This window comes from Jaculus jaculus, chromosome 1, assembly GCF_020740685.1.
Source record: "Jaculus jaculus isolate mJacJac1 chromosome 1, mJacJac1.mat.Y.cur, whole genome shotgun sequence".
In the NCBI taxonomy this organism is placed as follows: domain Eukaryota; kingdom Metazoa; phylum Chordata; class Mammalia; order Rodentia; family Dipodidae; genus Jaculus; species Jaculus jaculus.
Window position 1 is genome coordinate 234,531,474 of NC_059102.1, and position 16,070 is coordinate 234,547,543.

The window sequence follows — 16,070 nt, forward strand, 5'->3', positions numbered from 1 at the left end:
ATTCCAGCCCTGGATCTTTTTATTTATTTACTTTTATGGAAGCTGCAGCTTGGTCCTGGGTCTGAGTTAGGACTTTTACAGCAAGTGACAAGTTAAACTTGAGTTGCTGCAAGCAAAGAGGACAGTGTAATGTCATTTGTCACTGTCCCAAGGTTACAAAGCAGGTGCAGTGGGCTTGGCCGCAAGTTCCATCCAACTGACATTTGTCATGTTTATCCAGTGTGTGTTGGACATGGTTTCAGAACAGGACAGCCAGGACCCTGTCATGAGGAGCTTGCTTCAGTTCATGACCTGTCTTGTGCTGACCTCTCATTCCTGATGCCTGTCTCCATGGGAGCATCTGACTCTTGGAGCCAAGCTGAGATGTAGCCATGGCCCCAGAGAGGCAGGTGTGTCAGCTCACTACTGCCACAGGGGCCCTAGGGGAGGGATGTGTGCTCGTGCAATAGGACCAAGAGCCACCACCGGTGACTTAAGGCTGTGGCAAGGCTACAGGAGGGGCTGAGGAGTCTACCTCACACTTCGGCCCATCTGAGGAGCAATGTCATTTATCTTTAGAAGCAGCTCAGTGGGGCCTCAGTTCTGAAGCTGTTCTGGGGAGGAAAGAGTTCAAATTCCTTCTGTCTCTGGAGACAAGGCCCTGCATCCCATCTCCCAAGCCCTTGATAACAACCAACTTTGCATCCCAAGCTCACATGTTGCACATTGTCAGCCTGGGGTGACAGTTTACAGCTCTTGTAGCTGGTAGCACTCATGGGTAGAGTGGGCTTTAGAGCCAGAGAAGCTTTGTGGGGCCTGGGGAAGAAGCAGCTGGGTGGACAGATTGGTCCATGAATTAGAGGTGTATGCCAAACACAGACAGGGAGGCTCAGACAGGGAGCTTGTTTCTTCTCTTGCTTCCTGAGTATGAGTGCTGCTGATGGGGTCGGAGCTGGGACCCCAGGAGCTCCGCAGTGAAGGACCGTGTTCCTCACCTGGGCATGTTGCTGATTCTCGACATGAGGTGGCCAATGCCTGGAGGGTGCCAACTTACTCTGTCACCTTTTTTTTAATTGTCGGAGATTTTGTTAAATCAGGGTTTGATTACCCAAGTAACATGTGAGTGTGCAGTTGGCCCTCCATCTCCATCCATTTTGCACCACAGATTTAGCCAGCTCCCCATGGAAGATATTCAGGGAAAAGACTACATTTGTATTGAATGTGTACAGACTTCTTTTTCTAGACAATACAGTGTAACGCTGTTTACATAGCACATACTTTGTGTCAGGCTTTATGAGTCATTGGGAGATAATTAAACACTTCAGGGGACGTGTGTAGGTAGGTTCTATGCAAATACTATACTGTTCTGTGTGAGGGATTCAAGAGTTGGAGGATTTGGATGTCCTGGAACCAGTCCCCATGAATCCCAAGCTACCACTGTACTCATCTGTTGAGCATTAGAACAGTTCTCATAAGGCTGGGACTTCTTCACGTCCTGTGTCTCTGCTGTCCTTTCCTTCCCTGCAGGTGACCTCCTCCTTTCTCTGGTGCACCTCATGGTCCCATCTGTGGTTGATGTTTCTTAGGTGTGCAGTATGTAGCAATACTGTGTCCCTAATGCGTGTCCCCTTGGGACGCACCCTGTGTGACGGGTTAGCCTCACTCCTCTGCTTCACTGTGTGGTGTTCCACTGTGACGGACCAGCACAGCATTCTTTGACGGCCTTCAGAGGGTCCGACTGTTGGCCAGTAGGAATGGTGTTGTCCTGACCATCACTGAACTCAAATGGGCCTCCTGATACTACCACAGGAGGTGGATTTGCTGGGCACGAGGCTGACTGTTATCTCTGCAGAGTGAGCAAAGAGAGAACTTGCCAGGCACTTCCAGGGGTGGCTCATGACACGCTGCTTGGATGTGAGGGTTCTGGTTGGCCTGGGCAGCCCCCTCTTCCCTAGCATCCCAGCCCCATGCATTTCTGGTATTTGAACATGGTACCATGTTTTGTGGGCAGCAGGAGTACACTTCGAAACCACATGGCACCCACATCTGTTAGCCCTTAGAGAACAGAAAGATTGACAGATGACGTGCTGGGGTCATGGGGATGGTGGGGGAAGGGGGGACTAAGTTCAGGAGTATGCAGTTCCAAAGACAAAGAGGAAAATCCCCAGCTAGCAGCAGCTTGCTTCCCAAGGCCCCACTTTGATGTGGTTTTCCATCCTGGAGGCCTTATAAGGCATTGTACTTGCAATTCTGGGCTCAGGACTAGGCTGGCCACACACCAATACACAGAGGAACTACATTCTTCCTGGGGCCTAGCGAGGGGCAGAGGCTGGACTCCCCAGAGCCAACAAAGGGACAGCACTGCAACTTTAAAAACGGAGGCACATCTAGATCATGTGTCCTGGGAGGCCACTGAACCAGCCTCTGGGGATCCAGTAGGGTCTCCATCTGAGCAAGACTGAAACCACGGTTCTGGAGGACAGAGGAGAGGGACCCTAGGTTCTGGGCCTTAGAGGTCAAAACAGAGGCTAAGTAAAGCAAAAGAATCAATGAACTGGGGATACTGCATATCAGTTCCAACACTCAGACTTCTCATAAGGGGGTGCAGTGGTGAGGAGCAGGCACTAACTCTGGTGGTCAGCTGTGTGATCTTTGGCACATCAGTTAACTAGTCACTGTGCCTCGATTTTCTCATTTGTAAAGTGGGCATAATCACTTAGGACTGCCTCACAGTAATTGCCATGGGAGGGCAGCTCAGGCTAGTGAGCGGCTTAGTGCCTCCTAGTCAAGTGTGGAAGCTATCACTGATACAAGAGAGGAGGAAGCAGTAAACAGTAACTGCTGTGCCGGCAGCACCTGCCCCTGACTTCCTCAAGGCTGACCACTTGCTCTGTAGTAGCTGTCTTGCTACTTAGAGCCACCCTGGGAAATATTTTTTTTTAATTTATTTTTATTTATTTGACAGAAAGGGGTGAAGAGAGAAAAGGAATGGGTGCACCAGGGCCTCCAGCCACTGCAGATGAACACCAAACATATGTGCCACCTTGTGCATCTGGCTTACATGGTTCCTGAGGAATCAAACCTGGGTTCTTTGGTTTTGCAGGCAAATGCCTTAAGCCATCCCTACAGCCCATTGGAAGTCTTTTTTTATTAAAAAAATTATTGACAATTTTCATAATTTTTTTGATCGTGATCCCCTTTCATATCCTTCCCTTTCCACTGAATACCTTCCTTCCAACTAGTCCTTCTATTTTGATGTCTTTGCCCTCCTCCGCTGTCTGTAGTGAAATGTCTTGGGCAGGCAGTGACAGTAGCTGTGAGGACGTAATACAAGAACTGCTTCATATCCAGAAGACAGCATTTCAAAGCACTCCTCATCCTCTGCCTGCTACAGTTTCTATAGTCTACTTTTGCAGTGTTCCCTAAGTTTTGAAGAGTGGGATGCAGATGTCTCACTTAATGCTGAGCATTTGACAGTCTCCCCAGTAGTTACTGCCAACAGCCAAAGAAACTTTTCTGACCAAAGACAAGAGCAGCACTACTCTATAAGCATAAACATAAGTGATTAGAGGGCAACTTGTTGAGTACAACATATCCTTTATAGCCAAACAGCAGCAGTAGTTTCATTCCTAAGACCTATCATCTTCCTAGCCATGGGCTTTTGATTAACTTTCAGTGCCAGGCACAAATTCCTTCCCATGGAATGGGTCTTAGATCCAATCATCAATTGGTTACCCCCATAATAGGTCACCAGTGCACCAGTAGGTGCATCTTGCCTGGCTTGTTGGTTGTATGGCTCACGGCATTTATAAAGACTTGATGACTCTGCCCCCCAGCGGTCTGCATAGCACTTTCCAACACTGTGACAGCTAGCCAGTAGTCAGGAGGTTTCTAGGTCACTTGATTTCTCAGTGTCCTTCAGCCAAACCACAGGGTATCTTCAGAATAGGGTCTTACCATCTAGTTCTGGTGGGCAACCAAGTACCTTGACAGTAGCCTGTATTGTTTTGGGGGCCTCATGGACCTCCATGACCAACAGCTCACTGCGAGGTATTCCATTTCTGGTGCTGGGATTTTCTTGTGGCTTTGGGGAGCAGCATTGTCCATACCTGCAACCCCGCAAGTCTCTTGCTGCCTCTGTGGGATGTAGCTTGTTTGAGCTGAGCTCAGGTTTGCACTGAGGACATCTTGATTCTGCCTTCATGCTCCTTCCCCCCTTCCTGCTCCAGGCCCTTTGGGGGGCTCATAGTGAAGGGGTTTAAGTGTCTAGCTCCCAGAAGCACCTGTGGGAAGCCACAGAAGGATGCTGAGGCTAGAAGACAGGACCAGGCCCTCTGCCTTGGGAAAGAGGAGCTGTGCGGGTGAGTCCCACTGACAAGCAAAGTACTTGGCCTCTGAACCACTGAACCTGCTAGCCAGGTCCCAGTTTAGGCTCTGTCTAGAGAGAGGGTCTCACTGGGTTTCCCAGACTGGCCTCAGTCACTGTGTAGCCCAGACTGTTCTTAAACTCAACATTCATCCTGTCTGTATGTCCCAAGTTTGTTTGGAGCCAAGTTCTGTTTCCTAGCCCAGCTGAGGGTCTAGAGTGGGCCTGGGCAACCTTTTCTTCATTTAAATTCATATGATGTTGGAACCTTCCAGAGCTCCTTGCTAGGATCTATCTGTGTCACTCATGTACCAGGGGTGCTGGTGAAAGAGGGGGCAAGACTTCCCTCTTCTCCCTACCTTTCCTTTTCCCCTTCCCTCAGCCCCTGTCTTCCCCTCCCCCTTTCCTCTTCCCTCACTTTCCCTCAACTCCTCTTATTCCCCCCCTTTCCTTCCCCGTCTTCCCTTCCCTCAGATCCTCTCCCCTCCCCTCCTACCCTCTTTCCCTTGAGGCGCTGGGATGGGATGCAGGGCATTGTGCATATTGTGCAGGCCTTCTGTCACTGAGCTTCACCTCAGCTGCTGTTAGCAGCTTGTTTGCTTGTCCTGTGACCCTTGAAGACTGGGCCTCTTTAATAGCAATGATCACATCTTTACAATTTGTAAATCATTTATTCCTGGAGAGAGGAATAGAGAAAAGCTGTTGTGATGAGCAAAGGAGTTTATTTAACACACGATGACATTAACATGCCTGCCACACGGGGAGTGTCCAGTGAGTGTCAGCTGTCTTACCATACTGTGTTTAGTCCTGGGCCCATTTTATAGATAAGTACACTAAGGTCCAAGTGCAAGGGGGGCCCAAGGCAGGATGAGATCCTTGGTTGGCTCAATAGCCCACAGTGCCCTGAGGCTAGTGACCTCAACTGTGAGGACCATGGATATTGTGTGCCACCAGCCCTGGGGTGTCTCCACACATAAAGTGGTAATGTGACTCCACTGGCCATGGTCTGTGGCCTGAGGAAGCCACTTGCAGTGGCTTATAGAGCAGAAGAGCCTAGCCCAGGTGAACATGTATGGGTGTCAGTAGAGGGTTCCTCTGGCTTCCTTGTTGGGGTGAAATAGTACCAGTAAACATCACGGGGCCTCAAAAGACTCATCATTGCTGGTGGCCTCACCATAGTACATCCAGGGCGGCTGAGGTCAGTGCTGAGTACAGCCTCTGTGGAGGATCCCAGTGTGAAAGGGCTTGGTCCCCTTGAAGCCCATTGTTGCTCCTGTAGGAAGCACTCTTCTCCAACCTTTCAGGGGTTGAGCAGATGCCAGCCATCTCTGTAGCATGAAAGCCAGGCTTTAATTGGCTGCTGGGGCATCCCTGTCATCTGATGATAACACCTGTGAGTCCCTTTTTCTGTCACTATCTCTAGCTTCCCTGTCAACTCTGGCTTTGTTAACACAAACAGCCAGGTTACAAGCCCAGGAAGTGTTCCGTGACTATAATTGGCAGAGGAGAAGAGTGAAGAAAGTCACCTGGTTTTGAAGTAAATGGAACACCTGAGAAAGCGGGGATGGCAGGTTTTAACTACCTTGAAGAAGGAGTACAGTGGCCTAGAATGATCTAGCCAGCTGCAGACCCAGATGGGAACTGTTTGTCTCTAAAACAAAAGCTGAGACAGGAAGCGCCCTCCCTCCAACCCTGGCCAGCGGGTCACCTTCTATGCACAGTGTCTTTTCTCTGTGGACCATTACACCAGCCTGGATGTTTTTTAGGCATGTGGGCTTACAGGGTTTGGGGCTTTTTATTTTATTGCTCACAAAGAGGTCTTGCTAACAGCTGCTGCATTTGGGCTTTGTATTGCTTGCTATTTCCTGGCATTGAGACATGCTTCCAAAGCTTGGTTGTAGCACTGCAAGAGAGAACGTGTAATATTCCCCAGCCTCATCTGGCTCCCAGATTCCAAAGTAGATCCTAGGACGGTGAATCCCACCCATATGGTGCTGGGATATATACCAGCATAAGGAGATTCATGTGCCGACCACAGTAATGGCCCTGACAAGTCCTTCAGTAAGGGGCATTGTTTAGCTTTGCCTCAAACAATCATCTTTGATCACAAAATTTTTTTCTTTTCCCCACAAAATTCTTTTTGGGCTGAGTACCAATAAATAGACGAGTCTGACCAGATATTGTCTAGCTTTTTCTGTAACTCTAGTCTTCCTGAGGTGGGTCATAGAGTTGGGGCTTTAGTCTCTTGACATCTCCAACATTTCCTATGAACCAGTGAAACTCCCCTTGCTAACCTGTCAGTATTTGAATGGCATATTGAAGAGGCTATAAATAGGGGCCCCTTGCCATGTTGGTCCATGACAGATATTGTTAACTCACTAGAGAGGGAACAGGCAAAGCATATGCCAGGGTAGACTCGTGACTAGGAAGTTGGGTCATGGGCAAGATGTGGAGGCCTGAATAAGGACTGGCCGGAGCCATAGCATGGGAAAGTGTGGGCTGTTGGGGGAAGGTATTGTGTTGGTTGAGGTCAGTAGAGACCCAGCATAGAGCATAGCAGGCCCCATGGCCTCTTGGAAACCCACCTTATCTATCTTAGCTGACAGTTCTGGAAGGGGAAGGGGACTTGTTCTCAAGGAGCTGTGGGGTCCTGGGCAGTATTTCCTGGTGTCCCGTGGGCTAAGAAGACACTGTCTAGGAGTGCCGCCCTGTTTAACTTGTCACATGCACTAGGCCGCACCCCAGCATCTTGGCCCCATGCCCTCACTGCCACCTGTGAAGTCCAGCCAGGTGAGCTCCTGCTGGGCTCTACTCTCCCTTAACATCCTGCTCTGTCTTTCCCAGGAGCTCATGGGTGACGCTTCTAGAGAGGCACTCAGCGAGGAAGAGGAAGACGACTTCCGGCTGGAAGGTACATGGGATCCATCATGGCAGTGAGGTGGAGGGGCCATGAGTGCAGAAGGTGGCAGCTTGGATGTGCAGGTCTTTGTGGTCTGCAGTCACATCTGGGCCCTGGGCCCAGGAGCTGCAGGCGCTTGGCAGACTGTCATAGCTGCCCCTCTAGGGTGTCAGTGATAACAGGTTGGTGGGATGCCACTCAGGCGGGTCCTGAATACACACATTGTTTATCTCACCTCCATATGTGTGGTACCCTGGCACAGAGTCATACATGCAGGTACACACAGGCCCACCCTACTTCTTACCTTTGCTTCCTCACTGGGACTCTTCCTTTCTCTAAATAAATAAATAAATAAAATGGTGCTGTACTATAGAGCTGGGGACACTGGTTTGGGCATAGCATCTTTAGAGCCTCGTGTCCACATTAGTAGAATGAGAGCAAGGTCTGTCACTGTGGAGTTGCCAGCAGTGGCTCAGCTGATACTGAGAGCATTCGCTGAGGGTCATATTCTGCCCCTTACTCAGCATCATAAGAGACACCTAATATGGAGCAGCCAGAGAGACTAAGAACCTCTAGTGCTGGCCAGGGAAAGTTCCTGACTAGAGAACAGAGTTAAGATGAAGAGTCTCTGGGGATTGCTCCTTGTTCAGAAGGCCTCAAGCGGGGAGTTGGGGCTACCCGAGGAATGGGGCCCAATGCATCCCAAGAGCCATTATAACTGGAGGCTCTCTGGCTCCTCCCAGGCTTACTGAATCCCAGGTGCATGCAATTGGCGGGCACTCTGTACTGGGAGATGCATTGTTTGAGATTCTTGATCAGTCACCCCATCATGGGAGATGGGCTGGGGCCCCAGGATCTAGCCCACTTTGCTGCCATATGAGTTGGTCCCAAATTAACAGATCGGGGTCCCAGGGTCAAGAAGCTGTGTCCAGGTGGTGGGCTTCCCTTGAGTCTGTTAACTGTGGGCCTGGGGCTGTTCCCAGGAGCTCAGTGGCTCTGAGTGTCATCACTTCTGGGACTCGCTAAACCTCAGCATCATCCTTGGATCCAAGGAAAGGTGCTGGGATCTGGAATGTAGAGATCTGGGACCCAGGTGGCCTCATTTCACACTCACATATTTGCTTATTCACATGAGAACATGTAGCACGTTTGTTCTCTTGTTCATATTCTCCCTCACCCATCTATCCTTCTCTTTATCTACCTAGCTACCATCATCCTCAGCTGCCGGTATGCAGCCACCCTTCAACTAACATGTGGCCTCCTCATCTACCATTCCTATCTGTCCATTCAGCGATTTATTCTGTCCTTCCATCTATTTTTGTTTATTTACCTTTCTCCTTTTCTTACCCATCCATCAGCCTGCCTCCCCTTCATGTGTCACCAGCCATCTATCACCTACCCTCCACCCCTATCGTTCACCCACTCATCCCTCAACTACCTTCCATTTATCACTTGCCTATCTCTGTCTCTGTCAAGTCCCTCACTAGAGCTCCAAATTGGACACTGTCCACTGGGGCTAAGTTGAAAATCACGCGATCAATTTCACACATGATGTCTTCCTGCAGACAGACATGAGAGAAGCCATAGACCTGGCTCCCTCCTAGTTCCGGCAGTAACTTGTGGCATTCTGGGCAGGTTCCCCCCTCTCTGGGCTTCAACCCTCATCCTGTCACGTGATGAGTGGTGATAAGGAGTTGTATTCCATAGGTGTTCAGAGGATGTAGGCACCTTGTAAGGAGGACTGACTGCTCTGGGGTTGGCATTTACAGACACTGGTTGGCTGGCTGGAGTAGATACGAGGTGCCTGAATGACCCTTGTTGGGGCAAGGGTGGGTGCTGCTAGAACTTGGTTGGACCCTGAGTCCCATCCCCCCAGCTATGTCTCTACTGTACCAGCATCGGCATTTGACCAACCACCTGTCTCATCCAAGCATAGTAGAAACTCCACTGACGAGAAAGTTGGTGCCACCACCCTGCCTCGGTTTTCCAGTTAGGACGAGGACTTGATTGCTGATAGTCAAGTTTTTCAGCCCTTGTCTTCCAATAGAAGCCCATGCAAGAGCACACAATGTGAAACAGGTGTCAGAGAGATGGGCCAGTGCGACACTGTGTACCTTGGTGCCAGGCAGCCTCCGTTTCCTTCAACACCACATGCATGTGACCCTGAGGACAGAGGCCTCGACAGACAATAACAGCAGTCCCTTCTGAGCATGGGAGGGAAGGCAAAATGGAAAGAGTGGGTTGTAGTGTTATCTATAACATAGGTTGCTACTTTTCCAAGAATGTAGCCATGCATTCTGAGGTTAAAAACTAGCAATAGGGCTGGAGAGATGGCTTAGTGGTTAAGGTGCTTGCCCACAAAGCCTAAGGACCCAGGTTTGGCCTCCCAGAACTCACATACGCCAGATGCACAAGATGACTACGTGAGCACAGGTCACACATGAGCCCAGGTGGCGCATGCATCCGGAGTTTGATTGCGGTGGCAAGAGGCCCTTGTGTACCAATATTCTTTCTCTCATAAATAAAATAAATACACATATTTTTTAAAGAAGCAATAAAATTTAAAAATGAAAACAGCAAAGTGTGAGCCAGGCAGATGTCTGGACTTGTCCATTCACTTGCTTTCTGAGACCCCTGGGCCAAACACCTGCCTGGGGTTCCCCTACCATCCCTAATATGGTGGCCCGTGGCCACCCATGCCAGGGCAGGGAAGTGGCTGGGCATGACGGCTGGTATGGGCAGGTGCTGCCAAGTCCTGGCTATGTAGCCCTCCACCTGCTGGACCTGGGCTGCAGCATCCCTCTGTGCTCTTAGCCAAATGAGAATGAGCTGCGTCCTGAATGTCGTCTTTGTCTTGCTGTTGGCTAAGTTCATTGCCTCTTGGCAGGCTGGAAAGCTGTTTAAGGGAGAGAAAGGGCCATGTGAGGCATAAAGATGAAAAGAAGTCTCTGGCTATCCCGGGAGAGGAGGGCTTTGGCTCCTGGGTTGTTCTGTAAAGCCAGCCCTAATCCCAAGTCTTAGCTGCCTTAACTGGCCAGCTGGGATCGGAGCGGGAGATTAAGGCCTGCTTGGTGCAGGCCTCAAGCTCCTTTTGAACTAGGGGAAGAACAAAGTAAACATCAGAGGTCCCAGGCCAGCTCTCGCGGGTGGGGTGTGGTGTGGTGGGGAGAAGCAGAAGGACCCTCATTCTGAGGATCCAGCAGTGGTCTGGGACAGAAAGGGTCTCTCCTCCTGCTCATCTCTAGCACCTCTGAAGCTTACCCACTTCCAGCATCCCACATGGTGGCTCCCCAGGACTTGTGCCCTAAGTTGCAAGCCAGTGCCAACAGACCCACATGTCCCTGTGTGGCCTTGGGCATTCCCTGTCCATTGTGACTCCCATCAGCTTACTGGGCAGAAGAGAAAACCTATTCTTGTGCCCACCATCCTCAGAGTCCTCTTCCTACTTCCCACCCAGGGCTGCTCCTGTGCATGGCTGTGGTAACCATGAGAGGGTCTCTGCTTCCCAGCTCAAGAAAGAAGTCCCTGGAAGAGCCAGCTCTGCACATAGGGCAGTGGTGTTGGGGTCAAGATGCAGGGATGGAGGCCTTCCGACTGCAGGACCCTGAACTTGGCTTTCCTTGTCGGTCCAGGGCAGGCACCCTCCTCCCTAGATTGTAAACCCTGGCTTTATCATAGCTTCCTGTGTGACCTTGGCAATCCTCTTAACTTCTCTGTGCTTTTACTTTGTCAAGGCTGTTGTGAAGGTGACGAGGTGATTTATGTCAGTCCCAGAACAGCTCTGGTGTAGTGTTGTGCACTGGGCATGTCGTGATTTGAGTTGTTTCGAGGACTTGGTGCTCTCACAGAGGGCCAGCTGTACTAGTGTGTCTCAGGAGACACTGATCCTTACGGCTTTAGTAATCCTCTTACAGTCCAGAGTGGCCTACAGTCTGGTGCACTGTTAAATGTGCAATAAAGAATTCAAGTCAACACTAAGAAGTTCTGAAATGAGATTACCCCTTCCTCAAACCACTCAGGCAGGTCTCAAGTACTCAACAGGGATCAAGGCCAGTGTACAACGTTACAGCCAATGATAGCAGAAGAATCTTGAGCATCCCTAGTCCATTTCATTTGTAGTTGGAACATTGAGGCCCAGAGAAGGAGCTCATCTGCACAGGATCACACAGCAGACTGAGCAGAATCAAGGCCTCCAGACCCTTTTGGTCTCTTATTTTCTGAGCACAACTGCTACAGCTGGAGATCTCCTGGGCCTTGGATGTACAGCCCTGAGTAAAATGGCCCTACCCAGTTGTCAAGACATTTGCGGGGGGAGGATGGTGGTAAATAGATTACTGAGTGAGCAACTGCATTTTTGACAGTGGGGGTCAAAGCCCAGCAAAGGGAAGAATGTGCAGAGGTCTCAGAAGGGGCACTTTAGCGTAGGGGCACGTGCCAAGAAGACGTCAGGTGTTGAGAATGACCAGAAGGAAGGAGAGCTTTATGTTTGTAGAAAGACACAAAGACAGCCAGGCTGTCCGGGGGAAATACTGGGGCAGTAGAGGAGCAGGCAACTGGTCTGGGATGCCACGTCAAGACACCTACTGGCCATCTGCGTGCGGATGCTGAAGCGGCGCTGACTGCCTGCCAGATGGGACCTGGGGTTCAGGAACTGGAGGGAGAGGGTCACCAGTGGGGCTTCTTCATAAGTGACCACAGGCAGTTCAGAGCTGGCTGGTGATGTTCCAGAGTTGGAATTGGGCCTCTCAGAGAGCAGCAAGGACCCACCCCACCATGGAGGACAGGTGGTCTGTGGTTCTTGTGCTTGCTCAAGCCAGTCCTGTGGCCTTAGCAGGGCACTCCAGTCCCCGAGACACTGAGGCTTAGTTTCGGCCAAGTGGACTCTATTAGTTGGCTTGCTCATCTGTTGTCTGTGAAAGTGTAGCCTGGACTGTGGAGATTCTGTCATCTGTGAAAGTGTAGCCTGGACGGTGGAGATTCTGTCATCTGTGAAAGTGTAGCCTGGACGGCGGAGATTCTGTCGTCCGTGAAACTGTAGCCTGGAAGTGGAGATTCTGTCGTCCGTGAAAGTGCGGCCTGGAAGTGGAGATTCTGACTTAGCCAGATGACGAGGAGGGTTGGCAGCAGCTTGGGTGGGCCAGGCTGGGAATCTGGATTCCATCGAGGGTTTTTACATGGCTGGAATGGGCAGAGTGTAAACAGTGTGGTGCTTTCAGACCACTGTGGGCTCTTCCTATTCCCTTCTCACCCAGGGTTCTTGCTTGCCCAGGGTCCCTGCCCACTTTCTGAGCAGATGCCCCTTTAGTCCAATGCAGGCCTCAAAACTGTAAGGACCAGATGTAATTTATGGACAGTCGTCTCCTTTCCCTCCATTGCTCCTCTCTTTCTTTCTTGTCACAAGTGTCCCTGTTTGAATGTATGTCCCCCATAGGTTCAGATGTTCCATTAAACCTTATAACTTTTGTCTTCAGTCACCTGGCTAGAGGAGCTGTCATTGGGGTCAGATCTCGGGGTCCATCGCTAAGCTGTGTTTGGGGCGGATCTGATTTCCCGTGAGAAGGTGTGCTGAGCAGCCTGAGCTCTGGCGGGTTTGTGTGTGAGCTAATGCTGGTGCTTGCCTGCTGCGGATTCGCTCTGCTTGGATGTATGGGAGCAGCCACTGATGGAACTTCCCCGCTGGGTCTGTACACTTGGAACGAACCCTCCTCCTACCAGCCGTTTCTGGGTTGGATGTTCATCCCAGCAACGTGAACTGACAACAACAGGTCCCAGAGCAGAATCTGTGTCAGGAGGCTTGCCCAGGGTGGCATGCAGAAGAAAGCATACATCGCGAAGGGGTACCATGCATGTACACAGGAAAGTTGGAGAGAGCCTGTGGGCCAGGCTCTGCTGGGTACATAGCTGCTGCCTGGGAGGAGGTGGTGGTTCCCTGAGCACTGGGTCCACAGTGATGTGTCCTTTAATGTGTGCACGCAGGAGTGATCACACACGTGAGCACTCCTCCTCTGACTGTCCATGGAGTCCATCTGCCATGCTGTGAACTTGCAGGTCTGCATGGTTGGCTGGCAGCTGCCTTGGAAGTCTGAAACAGGTTCCCTGGGGAGCAGGCAACCCCGGCCTCTGGCTTCTGTCCCTCAGTTCCCAGCTTGTCCTGCCAGGGAAGGCCACTTGTTCCAATGCCGCTCTCCTCCGGTCCCCTTAGAAGTCCAGGTTTCATCAGTGATGCATAATGATGCCACCCCTCGCCCACCTCCAGGCTGTCCCTCCTGTGAGCTTGGAGTGTGCAGTGATGTCTTAGGTGAGACGCAGCCTCCCGGTCGTGGAAGTCCTTGAAGAAGTTTGACTCTCACTTTACTCACCAGGAAAGATCTAGGTTTTGTGACTTGGTGCTAGAACAGTAGTAGGGATGAAGAGGGCTCTGTAAGTAAAAGTATTCACACATTTATTTCATTTTTTGAGGCAGGATCTGGCTATGTAACCAACTGGGGAAGGGCGGTGGGAGGGCTTGAACATGTACTCTTCTTGTATCAGCATTCTGAGTGTTGGCAGGACAGGTATGTGTCTCCACACCCAGCTTTCAAGTTTTCCCTTTACTTTTATTTTGGTTTTTCGAGATAAGGTCTCACTCTAGCCCAGGCTGACATGCAGTTCACTCTATATTCTCAGGGTGGCCTCGAACTCACAGAAATCCTCCTACCTCTGCCTCTCAAGTACTGGGATTAAAGGCATGCACTACCATGCCCAGTTTTTCTTTTTTCTTTTTGAGGTGTGTGGGTGTGTGTGTTGCACATGTGTGTGGAGGCTGGAGTTTAGCCTTGGGTATCATTCCCCAAGAATGCTGTCCTTTTTTTAAAAAAAAGTTTTTTTCATTTATTTATTTGCAAGTAGAGAGAAAGGGGGAGAGAGAGAGAGAGAGAGAGAGGGAGGGAGGGAGGGAGAGAATGGGCATGTCAGGGCCTCCAACCACTGCAAATGAATTCTAGATGCATGTGCCACCTTGTGCATCTGGCTTTACATGGGCCCTGGGGAATTGAACCTGGGTTGTTAAGTTTTAACTGCTGAGCCATCTCTCCAGCCCTTTTAGAAAATATTATTTATTTTGATTTTTATTTATTTGCAAGTAGAGAGATAGAAGAGAGAACAGAGAGAGCACCTTTTTTTTCTTAAGACAGGCTCTGTCAGCCTGAAGCTTGTCAGTTAGGCTAGACTGGCTGACCAGGGAGCCCCAAGGGGCTCCCACACCCCCATTGCTGGGGTTGCAAGTGTGCATCTGCACCTGGCTTTTATATGAAGGTTCACACTCGGGTCCTCATGCCTGCCTGGCAAGCACTTTAATGCCTGAGCCATCTCTCCAGCCACCTCAACTCGGCTTTTTAAAAGCTTTGTTCCACTGCTGTAAAATGCACATGACGCCCCGTACATGGCATTAGTAAGAAAATTTAATGAAATAATGAGTGTAGCTGCCAATTGACCAGCAGTGCCAGGGTGACCACCGGTGTATGATTTGTTGCCCACACATCTGTGTATCTATAGAGCCTCCTCTCTCAGGGGCCTGTGCCCATAATATAAGAAACCATTTGGCCTGGAATGGACATGCGATACTTTTCTCTTTGTGGCTGCTTATTTACCCTCCTAATTATTTTTGGTGTAAGCTAATATTAAAATCCATCTGCATTCTCTCTAACAGCTGCTGTTGGAGGCTTGGGGGCACACAGACGACCTGGCCTGTTACCCTGAGACCAGAATATTTGCCTCAGATAATCTGCATGTGGACACTTTGCAAAAGGACCATGAGCATGCTAGGCTGAATGTCCAAACTTGAGTGAAAAGTCTCGGCGTGTGCTCCATCTCCCCTTGTGTCTGCCAAGAGCTTGCCGGGTATCTTGTTGGAGAGGCATGTGCCACACTTTGGACAGGCCAGTCATTTCTGGTCTTTCCTTACTGCTGCTTGGTCTTTACTGCCTTGGTCAAAACAGTGTTTCCAATTTCCTAGTTGAATATCAACCAGGCTCTTCTGGATCATGCTGAGATAAGCTGGTCCTGGCTAATGTCTCCAGGGTTTGAATTTCAGCTACTTTCCACCCAAGTCCCCATGCCATTCCAGTCAGACCGATGTCTTTTCTGCCCCACCCTGCCTTTGCCTGTCGGTAGGATGTGGCACAGCTGGGCACATGCTGGTAGAAACCCTGCCGTGCACACGTGCAGATGCACCAGACTCCACGGGCACAGGGGGCCCCAGCCAGAAAGACTCAGTGCCCAGGAAGAGTGTGTTCTGGCTACACAGATGTGGAGGTTGCAGATGGGACTGTATTGACTGCAGTGGCAGACTGAGTGATGGTAGATCATACCCTGCCAGCTCAGATGCATTTGTACCAATTAAAAGAAGGTGCCCCGCCTAACACACTGTTTGAGAAATGTCAAAACTAGTGCATACATCCTTGGTGTCTGTTGTGTGAATAGCACCTCCAGAGTTGTGCACTATACCACCCTGCCCCTCAAAAGTTGCTCTCATAATACCCCCAGATGATCCTAAATGACACTAGGTGAGTCTAGCCACAGGGCAAGAGTCTTAAGGTGAGCATGCCCTACACAGCTCAGGAAGGGAGCTCATTGCCCAGCCCTCTACATCCCCTGCTGTTTGGGTGGCGCCAGCTGTCAGCAGCTCAGGCTGGGTGGGCTGTGCCAGGCTGATCCATGGGTCACTGATGTTTGCCAGGGTAAACAGTCCCAGAAAGTGACGGAAGCTCTCCCAGTATGTGGTCCCAGAGGAGCCTTGGTGTCTCCCATAGGCTGGCCATGTGGAGGGAAGGGAGTCTGGGCCCTGAT

At 50.5% G+C, this 16,070-nt stretch overlaps 1 protein-coding gene across 2 annotated transcripts in view; it reads left to right on the plus strand.

Moving 5' to 3' along the window:
* Nkd1 (NKD inhibitor of WNT signaling pathway 1) overlaps positions 1–16,070 on the plus strand; it is a 79,497-nt gene that overhangs the window by 46,714 nt on the left and 16,713 nt on the right. Inside the window, exon 4 of one of the 2 annotated variants that reach the window (XM_004664850.2) lies at positions 7,190–7,256. The exons of the other annotated variant lie outside the window; for it this stretch is intronic. Within the exon in view, the coding sequence (XP_004664907.2) occupies positions 7,190–7,256 (67 nt within the window). The remainder of the gene's footprint in view (positions 1–7,189; positions 7,257–16,070) is intronic. 2 annotated transcript variants of the gene reach the window in all.